Source organism: Kogia breviceps, chromosome 18 (genome assembly GCF_026419965.1).
Source record: "Kogia breviceps isolate mKogBre1 chromosome 18, mKogBre1 haplotype 1, whole genome shotgun sequence".
Taxonomy (NCBI): domain Eukaryota; kingdom Metazoa; phylum Chordata; class Mammalia; order Artiodactyla; family Physeteridae; genus Kogia; species Kogia breviceps.
The window spans coordinates 32,400,669-32,421,107 of NC_081327.1; the positions used below are offsets into that span (position 1 = coordinate 32,400,669).

General features: G+C 36.3%; 1 protein-coding gene and 2 non-coding genes across 17 annotated transcripts in view; all 3 read right to left on the reverse strand.

Annotated features, from left to right (window-relative positions):
- Positions 1-20,439, reverse strand: part of CNOT1 (CCR4-NOT transcription complex subunit 1) — a 97,360-nt gene that overhangs the window by 19,932 nt on the left and 56,989 nt on the right. For 9 of the 15 annotated variants that reach the window (XR_010837779.1, XM_067019311.1, XM_059045394.2 and 6 more), the window contains exons 17-31: positions 16,796-16,946; positions 15,361-15,562; positions 14,499-14,645; positions 13,223-13,347; positions 12,696-12,982; positions 11,680-11,758; positions 9,183-9,413; positions 8,703-8,843; positions 7,104-7,283; positions 5,236-5,352; positions 4,814-4,924; positions 4,398-4,475; positions 4,047-4,224; positions 3,094-3,224; positions 310-606 (exon numbers count right to left, since the gene is read on the reverse strand). Coding sequence is in view for 14 of the 15 variants with exons in the window: in XM_067019311.1 (XP_066875412.1) it covers positions 310-606; positions 3,094-3,224; positions 4,047-4,224; positions 4,398-4,475; positions 4,814-4,924; positions 5,236-5,352; positions 7,104-7,283; positions 8,703-8,843; positions 9,183-9,413; positions 11,680-11,758; positions 12,696-12,982; positions 13,223-13,347; positions 14,499-14,645; positions 15,361-15,562; positions 16,796-16,946 (2,455 nt within the window). In the remaining variant the exon portion in view is untranslated. The remainder of the gene's footprint in view (positions 1-309; positions 607-3,093; positions 3,225-4,046; positions 4,225-4,397; positions 4,476-4,813; positions 4,925-5,235; positions 5,353-7,103; positions 7,284-8,702; positions 8,844-9,182; positions 9,414-11,679; positions 11,759-12,695; positions 12,983-13,222; positions 13,348-14,498; positions 14,646-15,360; positions 15,563-16,795; positions 16,947-20,439) is intronic. The other 6 variants (XM_059045395.2, XM_067019312.1, XM_059045392.2 and 3 more) reach the window with 3 other exon arrangements.
- Positions 6,144-6,282, reverse strand: LOC131745704 (small nucleolar RNA SNORA46). The gene has a single exon (XR_009332434.1). It is a non-coding gene; the product is annotated as a small nucleolar RNA SNORA46 (small nucleolar RNA).
- Positions 16,374-16,509, reverse strand: LOC131745706 (small nucleolar RNA SNORA50). The gene has a single exon (XR_009332436.1). It is a non-coding gene; the product is annotated as a small nucleolar RNA SNORA50 (small nucleolar RNA).

A 20,439-nucleotide genomic window follows, 5' to 3' on the forward strand; every position in this document is an offset into this window, starting at 1 on the left:
TAAATATAAATTCTTCATGGCAAACAGAATCAAGACTGTTAACTTAGGCAGTTTTTAAAAAAATCCTTCAAACCAGTAAGTATCTGGAGTATCTACTATCTGCCAAACACTATTAAGGATATAATAGTGAGCAAAGACAGACATGACGCTTTACCTCACAGAACTTACAGTCTAAAGGGGAGGACATCAAATACATATGGTAACTATTATAATAAGTGGAAATGCTCACTGTTACTAGCAAAGGAAAAGAAACATTTTCAGATAAGCAATAATAAGTTTCATATGACAACAAGAGAATAATCAACTTACACGAAGGGCTGAGGCAAAACTGTTTTTCAGGTTGGTGGATATGCTCATGAGTAAAGGTTCCCTGCAAGTAATCATAGCCATTCCAGCAGTCAAGTTCCGCATCATGTGATGAGCTGCTATTCGCATTCGAGATTCCTCAGAATCCAGGGCAAAATCTTTCCTGACTATTTGCTCACAAGTAGTCATGGCAATCTTAATTGATCGATCCACTACAGGATGGACCAGCTCCTGGACGGCCCGTTCAATTGCCTGGCGCACACACTGCTTCAACTGTGGATGGGCCTGAAACAAGGGAATCTAGGGAGGAAAAAACAAGTCAACAGCTTGTTTAAATAAGACAACCCAATTTCTATCAGTAACCACACCCATGTTTTTGTCATTATTTCAAGGTTAACATGAACTACCAATTTCTACTTTAAATTAACCAATGAAAAGCTAAGGAAACAACCTGGGCTCCAAAGAAGGCACAGTAGTCAGTATATCTTGTGATACATGATTATAGATAAAATTTAATGGGCAAACTGTTCATTACAAGATGCTTAAAGACACTACCTGCTTAGTCAAAATTTGTGGCTCAAGTACTCCTAAAGAAAGCAACTTCTTAGGACTTCCCTGGTGGTCCAGTGGTTAAAAATCCACCTTCCAATGCAGAGGATGCGGGTTCAATCCCTGGTTGGGGGACTAAGATACCACATGCCATGCCAAGGGGCAACTAAGCCCGTGTGATGCCAACTACTGATCCCATGCGCTCTGGAGCCCACGTGCCACAACTAGAAAGAAGCCTGTGTGTGACAACTAAGACCCAACGCAGCCATAAATAAATATTAAAAAAAAAAAAGAAGAAGAAACTTCTTTAGTAGCATGGGGAAATGCGAAAAGAATCAAGTTTACAGAGAAAAGGCTTTTTTTAAAAAAGTCACATATTCAGTTTTAACAGGTTATGCTGTATTTTTTTCACCAAAATGATAATATTATACCCCCCACCAGCAATGCATAACAGTTTCTATTGTACCAACAGCTGGTATGATCATACTTCCAATTTTTGCCTAATGGGGGATTTTAAATTTTATATTGTGGTTTTAATTTGCATTTTCCTGACAGCTAATGAGGTTTATTAGCATTTACTATATGCTGGATGACTTTTCATATTTCTTCTACAAAATACATCTTCAGTTTTTCTATTGGGTTCTTTTCTTGGTTTGCAGGTTTATTTATATGCACTAAATACTAATTCTTTGTGGTTATATCTATTGGGACTATCATTTCTGTTTGTGTCTTGTCTGTTCATTTTCTGCATGGTACTTTTGTTTTTTAAATTAAAAAAATTTTACTGACGTATAGTTGACTTACAATATTAGTTTCAGGTGTACAGCGTAGTAATCAGTATACATTACACTCCATTAAGTTTTTACAAGATAATGGCTATAAGAGAAAAGGCTTACTACAAAAACTATTATTTTCAAAATCGCAAGCATTTTATAAAAAATTACCATACACTGAAACCTGCTTCATTGAAAGACTGCTTCCAGGTATTCAATGAATTTTTAAGAAACTTTAAAAAATATTCATGATGAACTTATAAAAATATTCAATTATTGGGAGTATTATAAAAGAGAATCATCATTTCTAGACCTGGTTTTTCCCCCAAAACCAAGTGCCACATCTACAGAAGCAAAAACAAACAAAAACAGGTTAAAAATGATCTCTTTAAAACCCTTTCAAAGTCCTTTAAATACAAAACTTCAATGTATTTATGTTACGACTATTTCAATTTCTAAAAAGCAAAGACCAAGAAATCTGATTTTGAACTAAACAACTGTGTTAAGCAGAATAAGAGAATGAGAATGATAAACAAGCAATCATCACCCTCAATATACAGAGTAGAATACTACCCTTTAAGTATAGGAAAAAGGACTGATGGCAAGTTACTTAATAGACCAGACAATCTCACAGAATCAGGCCACAGAAACATAACTGAGCGTACTAAATCCACTGCCAGACCTTGGCCTGGAGACTTTACACACACACACGCACACACCAGCTCAGTTCCAGCTATCTTCCAAAAGATATGGCTTAGTGCAAGACTAAGGTGACATGATAATAAAGAACAAAAACCTAGGGATTTCCCTGGTGGCGCAGTGGTTAAGAATCCGCCTGTCAATGCAGGGGACATGGGTTCAAGCCCTGGTCCGGGAAGATCCCACATGCCATGGAGCAATTAAGCCCCTGCGCCACAACTACTGAGCCTGCGCTCTAGAGCCCGCAAGCCATAACTCCTGAGCCTGCGCACCTAGAGCCTGTGCTCCACAACAAGAGGAGCCACCGCAATGAGAAGCCTGCGCATAGCAGCGAAGAGTAGCCCCCGCTCGCTGCAACTAGAGAAAGCCTGCGCACAGCAATGAAGACCCAACACAGCCAAAAATAAATAACTAAATAAAAATAATGATAAAAATAAAATAATAATAAAAAAAGAAAGAACAAAAACCTATGGTATACACTAAGCATCTTCTGACTATATAAGGAATACTTGGAGACTGAGATTATATTGGCAGCTTACTTAATTTTCATGGGTTTGGATATGAGGGGCCAATATAAGTGATTTGTGACTTATTTTTAGAGTAGAAAAAAGATATCAGCTATACTACACAGCAATTCCTGATCCCTACTCTCTGCCACAAAAGCCTACAACTTAGGAATCCAGAAAGAAGGGGAAGAGAGATGGGAAAGTAACCAGTTTACCTTGTCACAAAGTAGGAATTGAGGAACAGGGTGGTGTTTACTTACTGTTGGGTTTAGAGTAATGTGTGGTGCCAGGCCCGCAAGGGAATAGACATTGATGTCATGGTAACTGTACTGTGGCTGTGGTGGAACCGTGGCTGTACAGGTGGTACTGGTAGCTGGTGTTGTAGAAGTTGCTAAATGTAGAGAGATAAAATAAGAGCTAAAAAAAAGGAGCACACTTCGACTTTACTATAAAATTAGCAGGGCATCATGTGGTCTTTACCTAATTAAACTAATTGAATGTGGGGAGGGGTGGCACAGGTCACATTCTTCCACCTTGAATTATTATAAAGGAAATTGTTATTTTAATAGAGATTTGAACAAAGCATGTAAAACTGTATCGGTGCACGGTGGGCACAGAAAGCAATTGAGGGGTCATGCCACATTAGCAGGCCCAAGCCTTGTTCAATTATTCTATATTATAGATGTCAGTTTTCAACCTAGGCTGTTCCCTCGATTTACCTGGGGATTCTTAAACTGAGAGCTGAGAAAAAGAAGAAAAGCTGGTTCATTCTAACCACAACTCCCAATCATTCTACACTCCTACAGCCCCCACACTTTCAACCCTCCTGGACCCAGGTCAAATAATCCACTCCCCTAACAGGTCGAGCCGGTCTGGCCACCCCCAGATTTGAGGAATAACACAGGTCATCATGCCAATGCAATTCTTTCTCTGAGACCTCAAACAATGTAAAAGATAACCTGGCTTAGTTGGGATATAAGAAACAACTGATGAATAATATTATGAATACCACATGAACTACCCAGATAGATTCTAATACAGTAAGACAATGCCTAAATATAACTAACTTTTCCTTAATAATTTAGAAGGCTCACCAGAAAGTACACAAAGTTTCAGCACCCCATTACACAGAATAATTATAATTTGTTATATGCGTGAGAATGTACCATTAAAGAGAACATCTGATAAACAGAGGAATTATTATCACACTTACTTGTGGTTGTGATTGGAGGGAGCTCTTCTGGCTGCTTGACATCTTTCTTTGGAGCAGAGAGTTGCTCATCTAAGTTCTTTAGGCGATCTTTATCCTTTAAGAGGTTTCCAGGTTTCAGCTCATTGATGTCTAATGCAAGGTTCTTGCAGAGGACCTCAATCTCAAACTTCAAGTTTAACTGCATAATTCCAGTATTCAATTAGAATATTAAAAATGAAAATTTAGCTTCATATTATACAGTATTCTCACCCATTTGTCATAGTGCTTCCCCCCAAATACCCTCTTTTTCCTGTAAATTTTAATAATGTAAAGCCAGAGAGTGTTCTTAGGAATAAAGAGCAACAAATTTACCTTTAAGTCATGTTCCTGATGTAGCTCAGCTAATACATTCATAATTGCCATTGTCCAGGGGTTGGGTGGCCTAAACACCTAAAGAAAACCATTATGTTAAGCTTGCCCCAAAATTACTCTTTAATTTGTATTATCTAAAAGTTAAGCACTTACATCTATGTGGCCATAATAAAACCCCTAGCCTTCCCAGCTATAATATTATATTTCAGAAAAACACCAGAACCCAAAACCACCCATTAAAATCAGTCCTATAATACTACTTGGCTTCTCAATTTGGAAAACCTGAGTTTCCCTGAGGAAAACTAACTCAACTAGCTCTATGTCCATAAGAACTAAGGATATAGCCTCTAAACCTTGTGCTAAAACAAACTAACTCTTACAAATTAGCCATCAATAAAATATTAAAATTTACTCACCACACTACGAATGCTAGATTCTAAGACTTTGGCAACAAAGGGGACTACATAGAGCAACTCTTGCTGTCCTTTAACATAAGCCTCTAGCAGCAAAGATTTTACATCCAAGTCCTAGAGTAAAAAACATATTTTTAAAAGCTGGTAATATACTAGAAAATCCCTCACAAAACACCCCCAATTATACCTTGCCAAACTCGCCCCTGAAATTGGAATCAATTAACTTGACCCTTGCCTTATGAAAAGGAAGGGGTAACAATCATACCTTATTGGCTTTTGCTAAACAATGTGAGGCCATGAGCATGCAATTAGGGATTCAAAACATGGGCCAAACTTTTACAGCCCCAAATAAAGTCAAGACTTTTCAACAGAATATGCTGTATGAACATTCTCAAGTTTTACATGAGCTTTTAGTTGAAACTCACAGTGTGTAAGATGGGTTTATTTTTAGCTAGTGTGATCATTCCTAGCCAATGTCCCAAATTCTTCAGCAAAGAACGATCAGAGAAATTGGCTGCAGCTTTATCAGAGGTCAGGAGCACCTGAAATAGTGCAGGATTAAGGAAGGTATGACAATGAGCTTATAAAAAAAAAAATTCTCAACTAAATGTTTAAGAATTCCATTATTCTACATTAAAAACAAGCTGTCAATAGAGAACATGCCCCCAAAGTAGATCTCGTCGATGCATCATTGTGATATTTTGTTGTATTCAGTGACATTTTTACCTTCAAATGCCTTTCCATTAAAAAAAAAAAAAAAGGTAATACAAATATATTGTATAAAGTAACACAACGTTAAAAGTATCACGTATGGTCCCACAACTGAAAATTTTAGCTAGGTTTGAAGCAGAGACCCAACTGCAAATCTATCTGGAAGAGCTAAATTCAATTCAAATAAAGACTACAGCTATACTTTTTAAGTCCTTCCCAGACAGCAGGCATACTGAGAACATAACAAGATTGCAGTAAATTTTGTTGATCTTTAGCATTATCTCTGGAGACAACTAAGATAACGTTCTAGAATACAGTGTAATACTGCTTACACACTTATCACATTTCTAGGAGACCTAATCTATTTCTTCAATTCTTTACTTGTTACTTTCTTAAGGGGGACAAAACCAACACATGAGAGTGCCTAGGGTACACACGAAGAGTGTCTTGGGTACACACATATATCCACTTACTATATACCTTTTAAGTTATGACTTTAAATTTAAATTTGTAATTTAACTTTTGTTTAAAAGAAAGGATCTTGAAATTCTGCTCCAGATTATGTGGAAATTTTTATATATCCCAATCATCCTTGCTATCAAATAACAAAGGCTGAATACAGTTATGTTCCTTAACTCCATACAGCAACAGCAGAACGGCACAAAGTCAGCTGTGCAACAGAAAGGAGCCAGGAATTCTATTGCACTACAGCGTAACCAAGAATAGGGAAAATTCCTATCCACAGGTTTAAATATAGTGCTGCTTCCTAAGCCAATACTCCAAGTTATTCAGCAAAGAACGTTTTTAGCTACATGCTGGTTCACACTGTTTTCTTGAAGTTATTCCTCCTAAGAAAAACACTTGGATTTTATAGAACAAGCATTAGCTCATTAGGAAGAGTTTGAACTTAAAATAAACTTCTGAGAATGCAAAACAACAGCTATTCTACAATAGGTCTAGAGTCTTGAGATATCTGGCATTTAAGACATAAGGGAAAATACTCACTGCAGCACTGTTTCTGTAATAGTGAAAGATATTAACAACCAATATAATGGATTTCTAGAAGACTATTAAAAACAGAGGGATTAAAGCTAAGAGTATATAATCAAATAATATGCAGAAGGAGAAAAAAGAACTGAAACTTCTACCGTCACTTTAAACTTTAAAATTACAAAGTATGTGTCCTTCAACCCCATATTACTTACTCTCCACTTGACCAAAAGAGGATAAATTACTAATCTACATAAAACCTGCTATTAACAGACCTGACACCAGAACTACTGTTTTCCTAAAAACATGCACAAAGGGTAAAGATTTCAAAACCATGCATAGAATGATGAAAACAAATTCACAAGAGTGGTTACTTTCTAAGTAAATAGTGCATAGAATGTGTCTGTAAGACTAAATTCTTCAAGAAAAGTTAGTTCTATATTTGAAACAAACCCTAGAGCAACTTTCATAAATACTTTAACATATACACATACAGGGGAAAGCAGCAATACCCCTCCCCCTCCAATTACACCTGTACAATCAGTATTTCCAAACTCAAAACATTAATAAAAAGAAATACAAGAACACTTACTTTGATGTTTCTATAGGTCTCATTCAGAACCATCTTATTAAATTCAGGATTCTTCAGTGTGTCAAGGAAGTTTGAATATAGGCTGTGAAAGTTTGGCTCAATACTGACTCTCTTCATAACCAGATATTGTGAAACCCAAGGCATAAATTCTTCCTTCACAGTTTCCTTTAGTTCTTCAACCTAGCCAACCATTATGACATGGGAAGTATACAATTAAAAGATGATAAAATAATAGTTTTGTGTTTCGTTTCTCTGAACAATACTACAGCATGTGGCTCCTTGCAAAATTAGATGCTGAAGTACATGCTAGGGCTTCCCTGGTGGCTCAGTGGTTAAGAATCCGCTTGCCAACGCAGGGGACGTGGGTTTGGAGCCCTGGTCAGGGAAGATCCCACATGCCACGGAGCAACTAAGTCCGTGTGCCACAACTACTGAGGCCACATGCCGCAACTACTGAAGCCCACGCGCCTAGAGCCCATGCTCCGTAACAAGTGAAGCCACTGCATTGAGAAGCTCGCGCACCACACAAGGAAGAGTAGCCCCCGCTCGCCACAACTAGAGAAAGCCTGAGTGCAGCAATGAAGACCCAACACAGACAAAAATAAATAAATTAATAAAAATAAAGTACCATGCTACATCTCCCCAATTTCAGACAGATGCTATCCAAATACAGTATGTTCAATTCCATCTAAGTATAGAGTCAATCATCTCTTTAACTGGGTGATTAGAACTGAAACATCTACCGTCACTTTAAACTTTAAAATTACAAAGTATGTAGTCCCTCAACCCCACCTTTCTTACTCTCCATTTGACCAAAAGAGGATAAATTACTAATCTACAAACCTGCTATTAACAGACCTGACACCAGAACTATTGTTTTCCTAAATTTATATCTCCAAGAATTATCTGTAAAGTTTGAAACTTCTCTTCCAAAAGGGATGCTGAGTGCTTCAAAATTCTCCCCCAATTATGGTGAGATTTTCAAAGACAGTACTTGCATTATAAATTACATCTCAAAACCCACTTGTTCAGTCTAATCTTGTTGACTAAAATGGACATGTCCAAGTATTGTCTTAGCACATAATCTTGTGCATCATTACTTTTCAGAAGCTCTACCTCACTTATGAGGCGCCTAATGGTTTCTGGAAGGACATGAATTGTGATTAGAAATACAAATGAAATTTCCATCATCATGAAATCATTTTCAAGTCTACTTCAAAAAGGTTGTAACTCATTGCAAAACAACACTATTTGGGACTTCCCTGGAGGTCCAGTGGTTAAGACGCCGTGCTTCCACTGCAGGGGGTGTGGGTTCGATTCCTGGTCAGGGAACTAAGACCCCATAAGACCCTATTTTGGCCGCAAGCTGCGGCCAAAATAGAATAAAATAAAATAAAATTAAAAAACCAGTGCTATTTAATGTCTACAAAATCCACAACCAGTAGTTGTATATCCATGTTCCCTTCATTTTCATTCTATTATCTCTACCTTTAAAAGTATTAAAAAGGGTGCAGAATGTCATATATAAATCCCCCAACCCATCAAGGAAAAGAATAGAGAGCATTTGTAGTGATATATAAACTATTATTTCAGACTCACCTTTTGTGTCATATTTGACTGGGAGAGGTTGTTGAAGATAAAAGCAATTTTCTCTTGGATATTTTCTGGGGGCTCTACGATTCTCTCTGTTTGATCTGTGGCCACAAGTAATGTATCTATATTTGTAGTATTAATAGAAGGCTAAAGAAATAAAATACATAAAATAAACAAACTGAAATCCTTCCTAGACAAATCCCAGGGGGGAAAATGTATACAGATTTCTTTAGTATAGGAAATATACATGGTGTGTATGATTGTGTACTGGAAGTGCTGGAAAGAATATGTATTGAACTATTATTAATAGTGGCTGTGTGTGGGAAATCAGGGTGGGAAGGTGGAGAGACAAAGGGAGAAATGCTTTTTTTTTTTTTAAAGTAGGTATGTGTTGTTTATATTTATAATAAAATAAAAAGACATGTTCACTACTGGATGTATTACAACATATCAAATCCAACAAAGAAAAAAGATAGACCTACTTACTGGCACATCTTTCTTAAAGCTGACTCCAGTTGGCCTGGTGACTGTAACTGTTTTAGCAACAGTGGTGGTTGTTGAGGTGGTTACCATAGTGCTAACCTGACCAGCAAGGGGAGCTTTCGCTGGAACCTGGGCCTGGGCCTGGGCTTGAGCCAGTGCAATACTTCCAGGGGTTGTGATAGAGCCCTGCATTTTCACAGGAGGATCTCTAGATTGCTGTCCATACTCGATATACTATGGGGGTAGGGAAAGAGAAACACATTAAAAGAGTTCTTAACAGAAACTGAAATTTTTGAATTATACCTCGCTCACACTACTGAGAGAAAAGAAATTATTTCAGAGCACTCTTCTGGTTCATCTATCTCCCTTACGTCTCACCCCATTCTGGTCCATATTCCTATATCTATAATATATAGTGGATACCATGAACCCCTTAAGGAGTATGTTTTGAAAGTATTTATAAGAGAACTAGTCTAACAAAACAAGTTCCAAAAGAGTAGCCACAAATGCCTGCATATAAATTTCCTTAAATCCATTAATACATGTAAACTTTAAAGTTTTAAAATTTATATAGTAAACTGATTTCTTTTTTAAAAATTTTACTCATTTATTCTTGGCTGTGTTGGGTCTTTGTTGCTGCGTGCGGGCTTTCTCTAGTTGCCGTGAGTGGGGGTACTCTTCGTTGTGGTGCATGGGCTTCTCATTGCGGTGGCTTCTCTTGTTGTGGAGCACGGGCTCTAGGCGTGCGGGTTTCAGTAGTTGTGGCACGCGGGCTCAGTAGTTGTGGTGCACGGGCTTAGTTGCTCCGCAGCATGTGGGATCTTCCTGCACCAGGGCTCTAACCCATGTCCCCTGCATTGGCAGGCGGATTCTTAACTACTGTGCCACCAGGGAAGCCCAAACTAATTTCTTTTCTATTGGATGCTGATGAGAAAACCATGTCCTAAAAAACACACTGCAATGTGAGTCCTCTCTTAATAAAACTATTACCACAAAACAGTGTATACCACACCACCTAGCCAACTGGAGGTAAAAGCATGATACTGGATGTCCTAGGACACATTTTTTTTGTTTTGTTTTGTTTTCATTTCACAGACCAATAAAATTCCTTCTGACACACAAATCAGAAGACTGACACACCCTCTGTGATACTATTTCCCACAGCTTTTACCTATATAACAAAACAAACTATTACCTATATATACAATAACTTTATTCAAAAAAGGGGACATTTTCAAGGAAGGACAATCTCTGAAGAAAGTACAGACCTTTAAATTGACTATAGAAATATAAACAATTACCTCCCTTCTCTTCTCTGGGTATCTTGTTACAGTGGGAACTAGGATCACTGCTTTGTGTGATCACTTTCATACCACCTCCCTTGTTTTCAAACTCTGCTTTCCCGTCTAGTTTTCAGTGCTATAGTTTTGGCACAGTCCTCCACCCCCTCAAGAGGCATGAATACACTCCTGCCCCCCATGCTATGGTTTCCTAGGCTAAACCATCATGACCCTACCCTCCTACAAACAAACCCAGTGGGATGAGGTAGAAAGCGCTGGACTAAATTATAATAGAATTAAAAGTAGGTTAAAATTCTGATCTTTCTGATTTCTTAAAAATATGATCTTATAAAGCAGTTCATCTTTTATTTTTAAAACATAAAATAAAGTTAATAGAGATTAATCAACTTTCTTTGTTCTCTATAAGCTGACTTTGACCAAAGGTAAGGCAAAAGTGTGAATGTTTAGTAACTAATCACCTAAAATCAATCATTAAAGTAATAGTTTACAAATTTCAAGAATAATCACATAACATGGCTTAAAATGTATATTCTCTAGGTCCATTTCCTCAGGGACTGTCTCCTTTTTAACCTCAAAGGAATCTAAAAGCAGGTAGTTTAAGAAGGCTGTATTTTTAAGAAACAGCTGGTCTGAAAGTTTTATATGAAACAGCTCTGGGAATTCCCTGGTGGTCCAGTGGTTAGGACTCAGAGCTACCTTTCACTGCCGTGGCCCTGGTTCAATCCCTGGTTGGGGAACTAAGATTCTACAAGCCGCGTGGAGCAGCACACCCCCTGCCCAAAACCAAATAAAAAACAAACCACCACCACCAACAAAACAACAAAAAGAAACAGCTCTGATTCATGTTAACATTTAAATCAGAGGGACAACTTTACATATTTTAATCAGAGTCCCACTCCAAATCCTTTTTAGACTCAGGCAAGGGATTCTTGGTAACAGCGAAAGATGTCTACCTCAATAGCTTTATTAGGCTAAAAGAACTAGCAAAAGCCTTTTATTAAATCAAGCAAAACCACTGCTTACAAAAGGTAACCCAAAATCCATATTTTTTCATGATTAAGCCGCAAAACAAGCAACAAATAATACGTATACCTGTTATCCTGCCAATCATTAAGAAATATTAATGCCATTGCCAGTAAATCCAAATTCAAATTAAAATAGATAAACCATCCAACTACTTAGGTACTGAAGACACTTACCTCCTGTAAATGATGTGGAAATTGCATAAAGTGACTAATAGAAGCCAAGTGCTGACAATACTGGGGATAGTCCTTCAATCTGCCGACAAAAACATTCGTTCTTTACCATTACATGTAAGAACAGAGGCAGCACAAATTAAAATTTTTCAAAAGCTAGTCTAGGCCATTTCCCCCCTTTCTGCCATTTCCCCCTTTTCTAACTTTGAAATACCTTATTTGAAGAGAACGCCAAAAGGAAGAACAAAGAAGTAAGAGGGTGGATATTTATGAACTTCACCCCTTTTACATCAAAAAACAGTATCACTGATTGTTTTTTAAAGGTCTTATTCCACTTAATATTAGATTACAATGACCCACTAAACCTACTCTGTCTGGAAACGACTCCAAATGTTCATCAACAGGTGAATAGAAATACAATTTGCTAATGAACCCATACATTGGAATACTGCTCAGCAATAAGAAGAAACAGACTACTGAAACATGCAGTAACATGGATAAATCTCAAAAGCATCATGCTTTGTGCAAGTCAGACTCATACACATTGTGTATGATTCCATTTAAATAATACTCTGGAAAAACTAGACAAATCAGATCAGTGATTGCCAGGGGTTAGACGTGAAGGAAAGTTAACTACAAAGGGGGAATAAGAAAACTTCTTGGGGGTGACAAAAATATTCCGTATCTTGATTGTGGTGTTGGTGGCAGTGGTTATACAACCGTTAGAATTTGTCAAACTTCAAAGACCTGTTCACCTACAATACTGACTTTTATGTATATAAAGTATGCCTCAATAAACAAACCAAAAAACCCGCTATTTCATTTTATACTTTTCCTACCACATATTTGTCAATTGTAACGAATTTAACTGTCTTCACTTCTTCTTTTACTTCACACAGTCATTAAGATTAGTTAATATACATATAATGAAAAGGCACGGCAAGAATTAGTTGAAAAGTAAGCTACTGTTTCTCCTTATATTAAAAAAGAGAAGCTTCACAGGAAACCTATCCACTCACCTATTTTTAAATCTATCTAGTGCAGCAATCCCAAAATAATACATTTTGGATCCAAAAGGCTTGCGTAAGGCTTCAAGAACATATCGTAGGGCCAAACCTAGTGCCATGTAAGTGACCAGTCCTTTTTCAATTATCCCACCGAACAGGCAAGCTGTTATATGTAACTCTTTATCAGGGTACTGGGGGAAGAACCGATATTCTTCAAACAAGTTCCTTAGCATACAGTTAAATACTTCTCGTTCTCTCTTTATGGTAGAATCTTTAAACCTCTGTAGCATTTCTAATACCTGGAGAAAGCAAGACAAAAATAATATACACATAAAGGAAACCATTGTTAAGAGCATTCCTCAAATATTCTTTATTGTGAAGCAGAATATTTAACAACAAACTGAGCTTGAGACAAATATTAAGGTTTCCAAAGATGCACAGACATATCAAAACACTTTGTGTTGGGATTTCACTTTGAAAAGGGCATTTATTTAAGATTTACCTAAACCATAAAGAATTAGATTGTCCTAGACACTCACCTCATCAACAGACATGGTTGGATGTGGTGGGTGATTATATATTCTCTGGAAATAGCTGTTTGCTTCATCATCTATCTCTTTACTAAAGTGCTGATTTGCCTCTGGCCACACCTGAGACAAGTCCGCTGTCAGAAACAGAAAAGCAACCAGTGGGCATTTAGGCTCTTCCTTCACTCCCCCACATAAAGCAGAGCCAGAGCGACCAATATAGTTTGAATTTTAAGGAAAAAATAAAGTGAAGTGTTTTAAGTGGTCAAGTTTCAATATTCAAGTGCTCTAGGGACACAAAAGATTCTCACAAAACTGCCTTACAACCATAGTCCTACCCTAGTACTTTCTTCATAAGGATTTATCACACCATGAAAGTTCACTAGGTTCAAATTCATAATGCACTTACCCTCAATACAACCTCACTCGAGGTTAACAAATCTTTACTACTTTATTTTTTTTTAAAAAAAATCACCTTTTACATGTAAGAATTCTCATTGCATGTGCATGACACTTGATATAAACACAACGCATGCTACAAAACATAACATTCAGACAAGTCTTTCACACTAACATTTTCAAGTCACTTGGTATACTTTCAAACCTTGTATGATGAATATTTAGTCCCAATGACAAGAATATTTATAAGCCAATGATACCTATGTATTTACAAAGAGGACGTCTCTGATTTTGAAATAACCTACTAAAGGAGATTAAAACTTAAAAAAATTGGTTTTCGTAGCATCATATATATGGCAATAATTATGTGTACTATAAGGCTATATATATCATAAAGCTATTATATTAAAATAAATAAACATTAAAGTAAATAAAATATAGTTATTTACTTTATAAACTGCCAAGCTGAAACAGAAATCTGAAATTCTCCTGGCTGCTCCCGATTTGTTTAAAAAAACAAAAACAAACACTAAAAAATCTTTAGGATAAGTATAAGACTTACATACATAGACTTATACTGCTGAAAGTCTTTTCTCTTTACTTCTGACTTTTAGGATGACACCTCGAAGGATGCTACCTCTTTATTAACTGTCACCTTGTTCTGGCAATCAAGGATCAAAGGTGGAATGATACCTCAAATTTTTGTTTTAATAATTTAAATGTATGAATTTACTCACACTGATCTAGGAGGCGTATCAACCTTCCTACTAACAATATATTAAGATAAGTCAATGTCTTTGTCCATATAACTCTAGGGACAACAAATTGGACATGCAAGTTTTATGTGCATCAGTCACACTTCACAATCACAGACAACACTACCACTTACAAGGTTTCATCTTACTCTGCTGGAATGTAGGCTGGTTCAGTCCAGAGGTGCCCAGTTTCCTCTGCACAAAAGGATCGTTATTCACTGCAGGGAGTCCAAGAGCCCCAGTTCCTATACCAGTCAGGCTGCCTGTGCCAAGACCACCTACTAGAAAGAACGAAGGCAGCCAGAAGTCTTATCGTTACTCATATTCTTGACTTTATTCACATCAAAGATATAAGTTTTTAATTAAAAACATATTAATTAAAAAATTGGGGTCTTTTGTTAACTCAGTGATAACTAGGTTACAGAGTTATTACAATATTTCACTCCTTAGGTTTTAGTACTGTAAACTTATACTCTGGCAATAAAAGATTCAGATAGCTTAGGAGAAACATGTGGTTACTAGAGGGGGAAAAAATGTAACCTTTACTTCAACATTAAGTTACAAGCCAAAATATGTGGAAAAGTTTTAGGGATTTACTATCATTTTCAAGGTATGTGCAAAAAGGCAGAACATATACCTGAATCTGATGTGTGAAATATTCTCCCTTTATTATACCAACCTTGAGTAATTCATAAAGCTGAGTTTTGATCTAAGCCTAAGTTCTTCAGAATGTGGTTAACACACTTTTAATATTTATACTATCATCTGATAATAAAATCCTTACTGAAAAATTCAACTAACTTTACAAGTACAAATATCCTCATTGCAATTTGGCTAAATTAATGTAATGTTTTTCTCTTCCCAACTTTGGATATGAGAGCAATTTTTCACGATTTAGTTCTAGCAGCTTTCCTTTATCATAGTGACTCCAAAACACCTTATATACACTAAGGCGGCTTACAAATAATCTGCACCCCTACCCACCAACTCCCTTACCTGGAAGCTGTGATGAAAGTCCTCCAATACCACTGAATGCAGTTGTCTGATTTGGGGTTGAAAGGGGTGGAAATGCTTTTGCTGGTGACTGTGGGGTACTGAATGCAGAACCCAAATTTGGAGGAAAGCCCTGCATACTCTGGGTGTGAGGGGCAGCTGAACCACCTATACTAAGAGATGCCATTCCAGCAAGAGGGTCAATCTAAAGAAAAACATTATAAAAACGTATTAAACATACTTCAAGCCAAGGCAGACAAACGACACAGGTAAAGCAATCTTTAGCAACATCTCTTCAAATGCTTTATATAAAGTAAACTGCAAAACCACACACAATCTTGATGATGCTTAAATCCCCAAATCAAGAGTACCAGTCATTTTTCTTATTATATCATAGATGGATTAGGTTTAAAGAGTTAGCCCCTGCCAGAGAACCAGAGCCACACAATATGAGGGCTATAAAACTTCACGAATAACATTTCAGATGAATTTCTCTGAAGCTGTACTACTAAACATTTAGTAGTGATATGGGGCAGTCCGTAAAATTTCCAGTAAGCCCCTTTAAAACAAACACAAATCTCTCAATGCAAGTTATTTAACTTACAACACAATAAAAGCATTAGAAATTAGAAATCTAGTCAAAACAAATATATCTAGTCAAAATTTGAGAATCTTGGGGATGGAGACCAGCTCTGATTTAAAAAATTAAAAAAATCAAAACAAAAAAAAAACCCAAACAAAAACAGAAACAAAAAACAAGGTATACTATTCACCAAAAGATTTTATAAAATATCTAATAACTGCACTTCTAAGCGTCTTAGTTTGTGGCATTATTTCAGACCTTTGTGACTATAGAAAATAATACACAAAATGCCTTTTATAAAGTGGTCACTGAAGAATCACTAAATGCTCTTTTCTTAAAATAAACCCCAATCTGCCATTCAATGCAGCTGAAAATAGAAGTGGAATATGTTGCTCCCAGAGAGAAGGGGGTGGTTGGTGTCAGGGAGTAACTTAAATGTACCTTGTTTTTAAAAGAGCAGTTCAGTTGAGAGCTGAAGAGCCCCAGTTATAACAAGTCCTTATGCTCTAGCACTGTTGCTTGGCCCGTGAAGCTACAAACAAGACACATCAGGTTCAAAGGCAGTGCTTATTTCTCAAGTCTAAGTTATTCTCATTTTAAAAAGAAGCCCTAAATAAGTTGTTTTGTATCTTTCCTCTCATAGTCATGTTCTTTCTACTTAATGATTAAAATCTGTTCTCAGCCACAATGCCTATATGGATCTCCTTTAAGTGGATATTAGACATGCAGTTATCTAAAATGTAATAAATTCAGACAAAAATTTCCTTTGAGTAGATTATTAATGATGATGTAGAAGTTTATTCTATTCCAAGTCTATGAACAAATGGAGATGTACCAAGTGTAGTGTTCATTTACCTGAACAGGAGAAATGGCATCTAAGCTGCTAGCACTAGGAGGGCGTCCTTTTGGCATAACTCCAGGTGGTGGCTGTCTGGCCTTGTTCATAACATTACTGCAGTTGGCTACCATGGTGAGGATGGTTTCTGATAACTCCTGAGAAACACTCCTTAAGAGAAATGAAAAGTGAAAAACGTCACTTATTATTCTCTAGAACACCTAAATAAACAAACCTGGGTTTCTAATAAAGAAAATTTGCTGGAACCTATGGCCAAATTTCCACCATATCCCACATATCCCATGTTTTTGCACCTGTCATTAATCACCAGGATTTTCTGAGCACTGGCTTTCTCTTGAAAATATTTTTTACACCTCTGAAATTAAGCCTTGTGTATAGTGTTGCCTATGTATTTTGAAATACTACTCTGTAAGAAACATTCCGTATCCTCAACTACTTCATCAAAAATTATGCCCTAGCAGAAACTAACACACCACTGTAAAGCAATTATACTCCAATAAAGATGTTAAAAAAAATTATGCCCAAATCTGGACATATCAAAGTAAACAGGTAAGCAATTTTTAACTAGGTTCTCACAGTCAAAAATAAGACTTTTATTTAAGTATAGATAAAAATGCCATACACATAGTCAGTAACTATATTTGGCAAGCACATACAGAATTGACTGACTTCTAAAATGTCAAATAGGATGCGCAGGTTCGATCCTTGGTCGGAGAACTAAGATCCTACATGCTGTGTGGCATGGCCAACAAAAACAGCACTACATCAAAATGTACAATATTTTTATTTTCTCCAACATGAAAAAAATGAGTGGTTCAAATATGGACTAGAGGGAGGGGGCAATGTAGGGGCAGGGGATTAATAGGTACAAACTATTATGTATAAAATAAGCTACAAGGTTATATTGTACAATATAAGAAATACAGCCAGTATTTTATAATAACCATAAATGAAGTATAACCTTTAAAAATTGTGAATTAGTACACCTGTGACATATAATATTGTAAATCAAGGATATTCAATAAAAATTAAAAATATGGACTACAAATGAAAATGAACAATGAGTTATTTTTTCATCCACTGAAGCAAAGGAGAAAAATATTACAGACCATGGAAAAGAAAAGAGAGATGTCAACTCCTAAAGGTGTGGGTCTACTTATTTAAGTTAGTAGTAAGTAGTAAAACCATTGATTTCCAAAAGGTATTTCAAATAGAACATGAGTAGCTGTCTCTAGCCTCTATGTATCTGGGTTAAAAATACCCATCTCCCCTGCAATTAAAACTTCATGTTAAAAAAACTTCATGGACATAACATATTTCATCTTTCAGATTAGCTACAAGGCAGTGGGGAAACAGACCAACTGCCTCTGGTTATACTAAAAGGAGAACTTGCTATGGAGAAAAATTTTGCACCTAACAAAATTACACATGCATTTCCCTTTAACCTAACAATTACACTTCTGGTGGGCCCAAATATACACTGGCAAAGATGACAGATGCAAAATGCTATTTGTTGCAACATTATTTGTGACACAGAGTGGAATAAACAGCGTATTTACCAATGGGTACTGATTTACTAAGGCACAAAACATCTATTCAGTGGAGTACAACAGAGTAATTACAAGAAATAAGGAAACTATAATTTTATGGAGTGGACTCTGGGATATATGATCAAATGAAAGAAGCATAGTGCAGTAAGTATATACTACCTTTTCTACGGAAAGAGGAAAATATATACTTTTCTAATACAGAGATAACCCACAAAATAAACAAAAATGGTTAACTACAGGCGAAGAAAAGAACAAGGTGGAGGTAACAAAGTTCAAGGAAAATTTCACTGAATACACCATTTTCGAATTTTTAAGTATGGAATCGTATCTATGAAAACAAACAAAATAACCTCTTTAAATTAAAAAAGAAAGCATTCCAAAGACACCTATGCCATGTTAATGGCTACTAGTAATAGATTATCATATTGTATTGAATACAAAATGCCTTCAATTGTAAGCCACACCGTTATTTTACACACTACACAAAAAGAAAATAACTGGGTTAATTCTAACTGTAAGAGGTCACCAATGAGATGCATCATCATTTCAGAGATGTTAAAATATTAAAAACTGGGTGTCTTAGGATTGATAAAATATCATTAATTAAAATATTATTCTTACTATTTCAGAAGAATTTGTCATAACTGACACAATTCCAAACTTAAAAGACACTAAACTACTACAAGAAACTCCCATAAACGCTTCACTCACCAATCAGTTACATTTTGCCCTATTTATTTAACCATTCTTTCTATATACTACTCTCTCTCCCAAACATTTTTAGGTTAGATACATCATGTATCTTTTACCCCTAAATAGTTTACTACCTGTTTTCTAAGAACAAGGACATTTTCTTACATAACCTTGTAAAATAATGATCGGGAAGTTTAATACACGTTTAACAAGGATAGGCCAAGGTTCAAATTACATCAGTTGTTCCCATAATGTCCTCAATGCTATTTCCCCCTTGGATCAGAATCTGATCCATTGCATTGAGCTGTCACATCTCTTTAGCTTATTTTTTTTAACAGAAACAATTTTATTTTATTTATTTATTTTTGGCTGCATAGGGTTTTAGTTGCTGCACGCAGGATCTTTCGCTGTCGTGCGCGGGCTCCAGAGCACGTGGGCTCTGTAGTTGTGGTGCACGGGATCCACAGTGCGTGGGCTCTATAGTTGCCCTGTGGCACTGTGGGATCTTAGCTCCACGACCAGGGATCAAACCCACATCCCCTGCATTGGAAGCGAAGTCCCTCTTTAACTAGAAGAATTCATCAACTTTTACTTCTCTTTCTTAAACTTGATTTGAAAACCAAGTCAGTTTTTTAATACAATGTCCCTTGATTTGTGTTTGTCTGCTACTTTGTACTTTAGATGCACTGATGGCAGGACTACCATGTAACTTACACAACGTTCTTCTCAATGCATTTTACATTGAGGCACATCGTGTAGAAATGAGCTAGTGATCTCCTGACCAATAACTTAATGTGGTATATGCCAGATTTCTTTACCATAAAGTTACTACCTTTCCTCTCTGTGATTATTAAGTGATTTGTGGGGAAATACCATGAAATTATGTAATTATCCTGTTCCTCAAATATTCACTCATTACTTTTAGCATCCACTGAAGTTTTAACTCCACTGCAATTACTTCTATATTTATTACTGGAGGAACTTTCCTTCTTTGGCATTTATTTACTTTTAACAGTATAGACTCTGAATACTTTACATGCATTATTTCATTAAATTTTTCAAGATGGGTATTTCTAATAAATCAACAAAAGAAATTGAAACTGGGAGTTAGGTAAACTACCTCCCTATATATAAATCCAATACATTTTTTCCAATTTTAATATGCACTTAAATTTCCAAGAGAATATTCAATACCAGATGGATTAAAATATATAAATGTGAGGGGCCAAACTTTAAAATTTAAAATTTTAGAACACTTAGAACTTATATAACAGGGTTTCTCAACTGTTGCACTATTAGCACTGTGGACTGTATAATTCTTCATTGTGGGAGGCTCTCCGATGCCTTGTAAGATAATTAACAGCATCCCTGGGCTTCACTCACTATACACCAGTAGCACA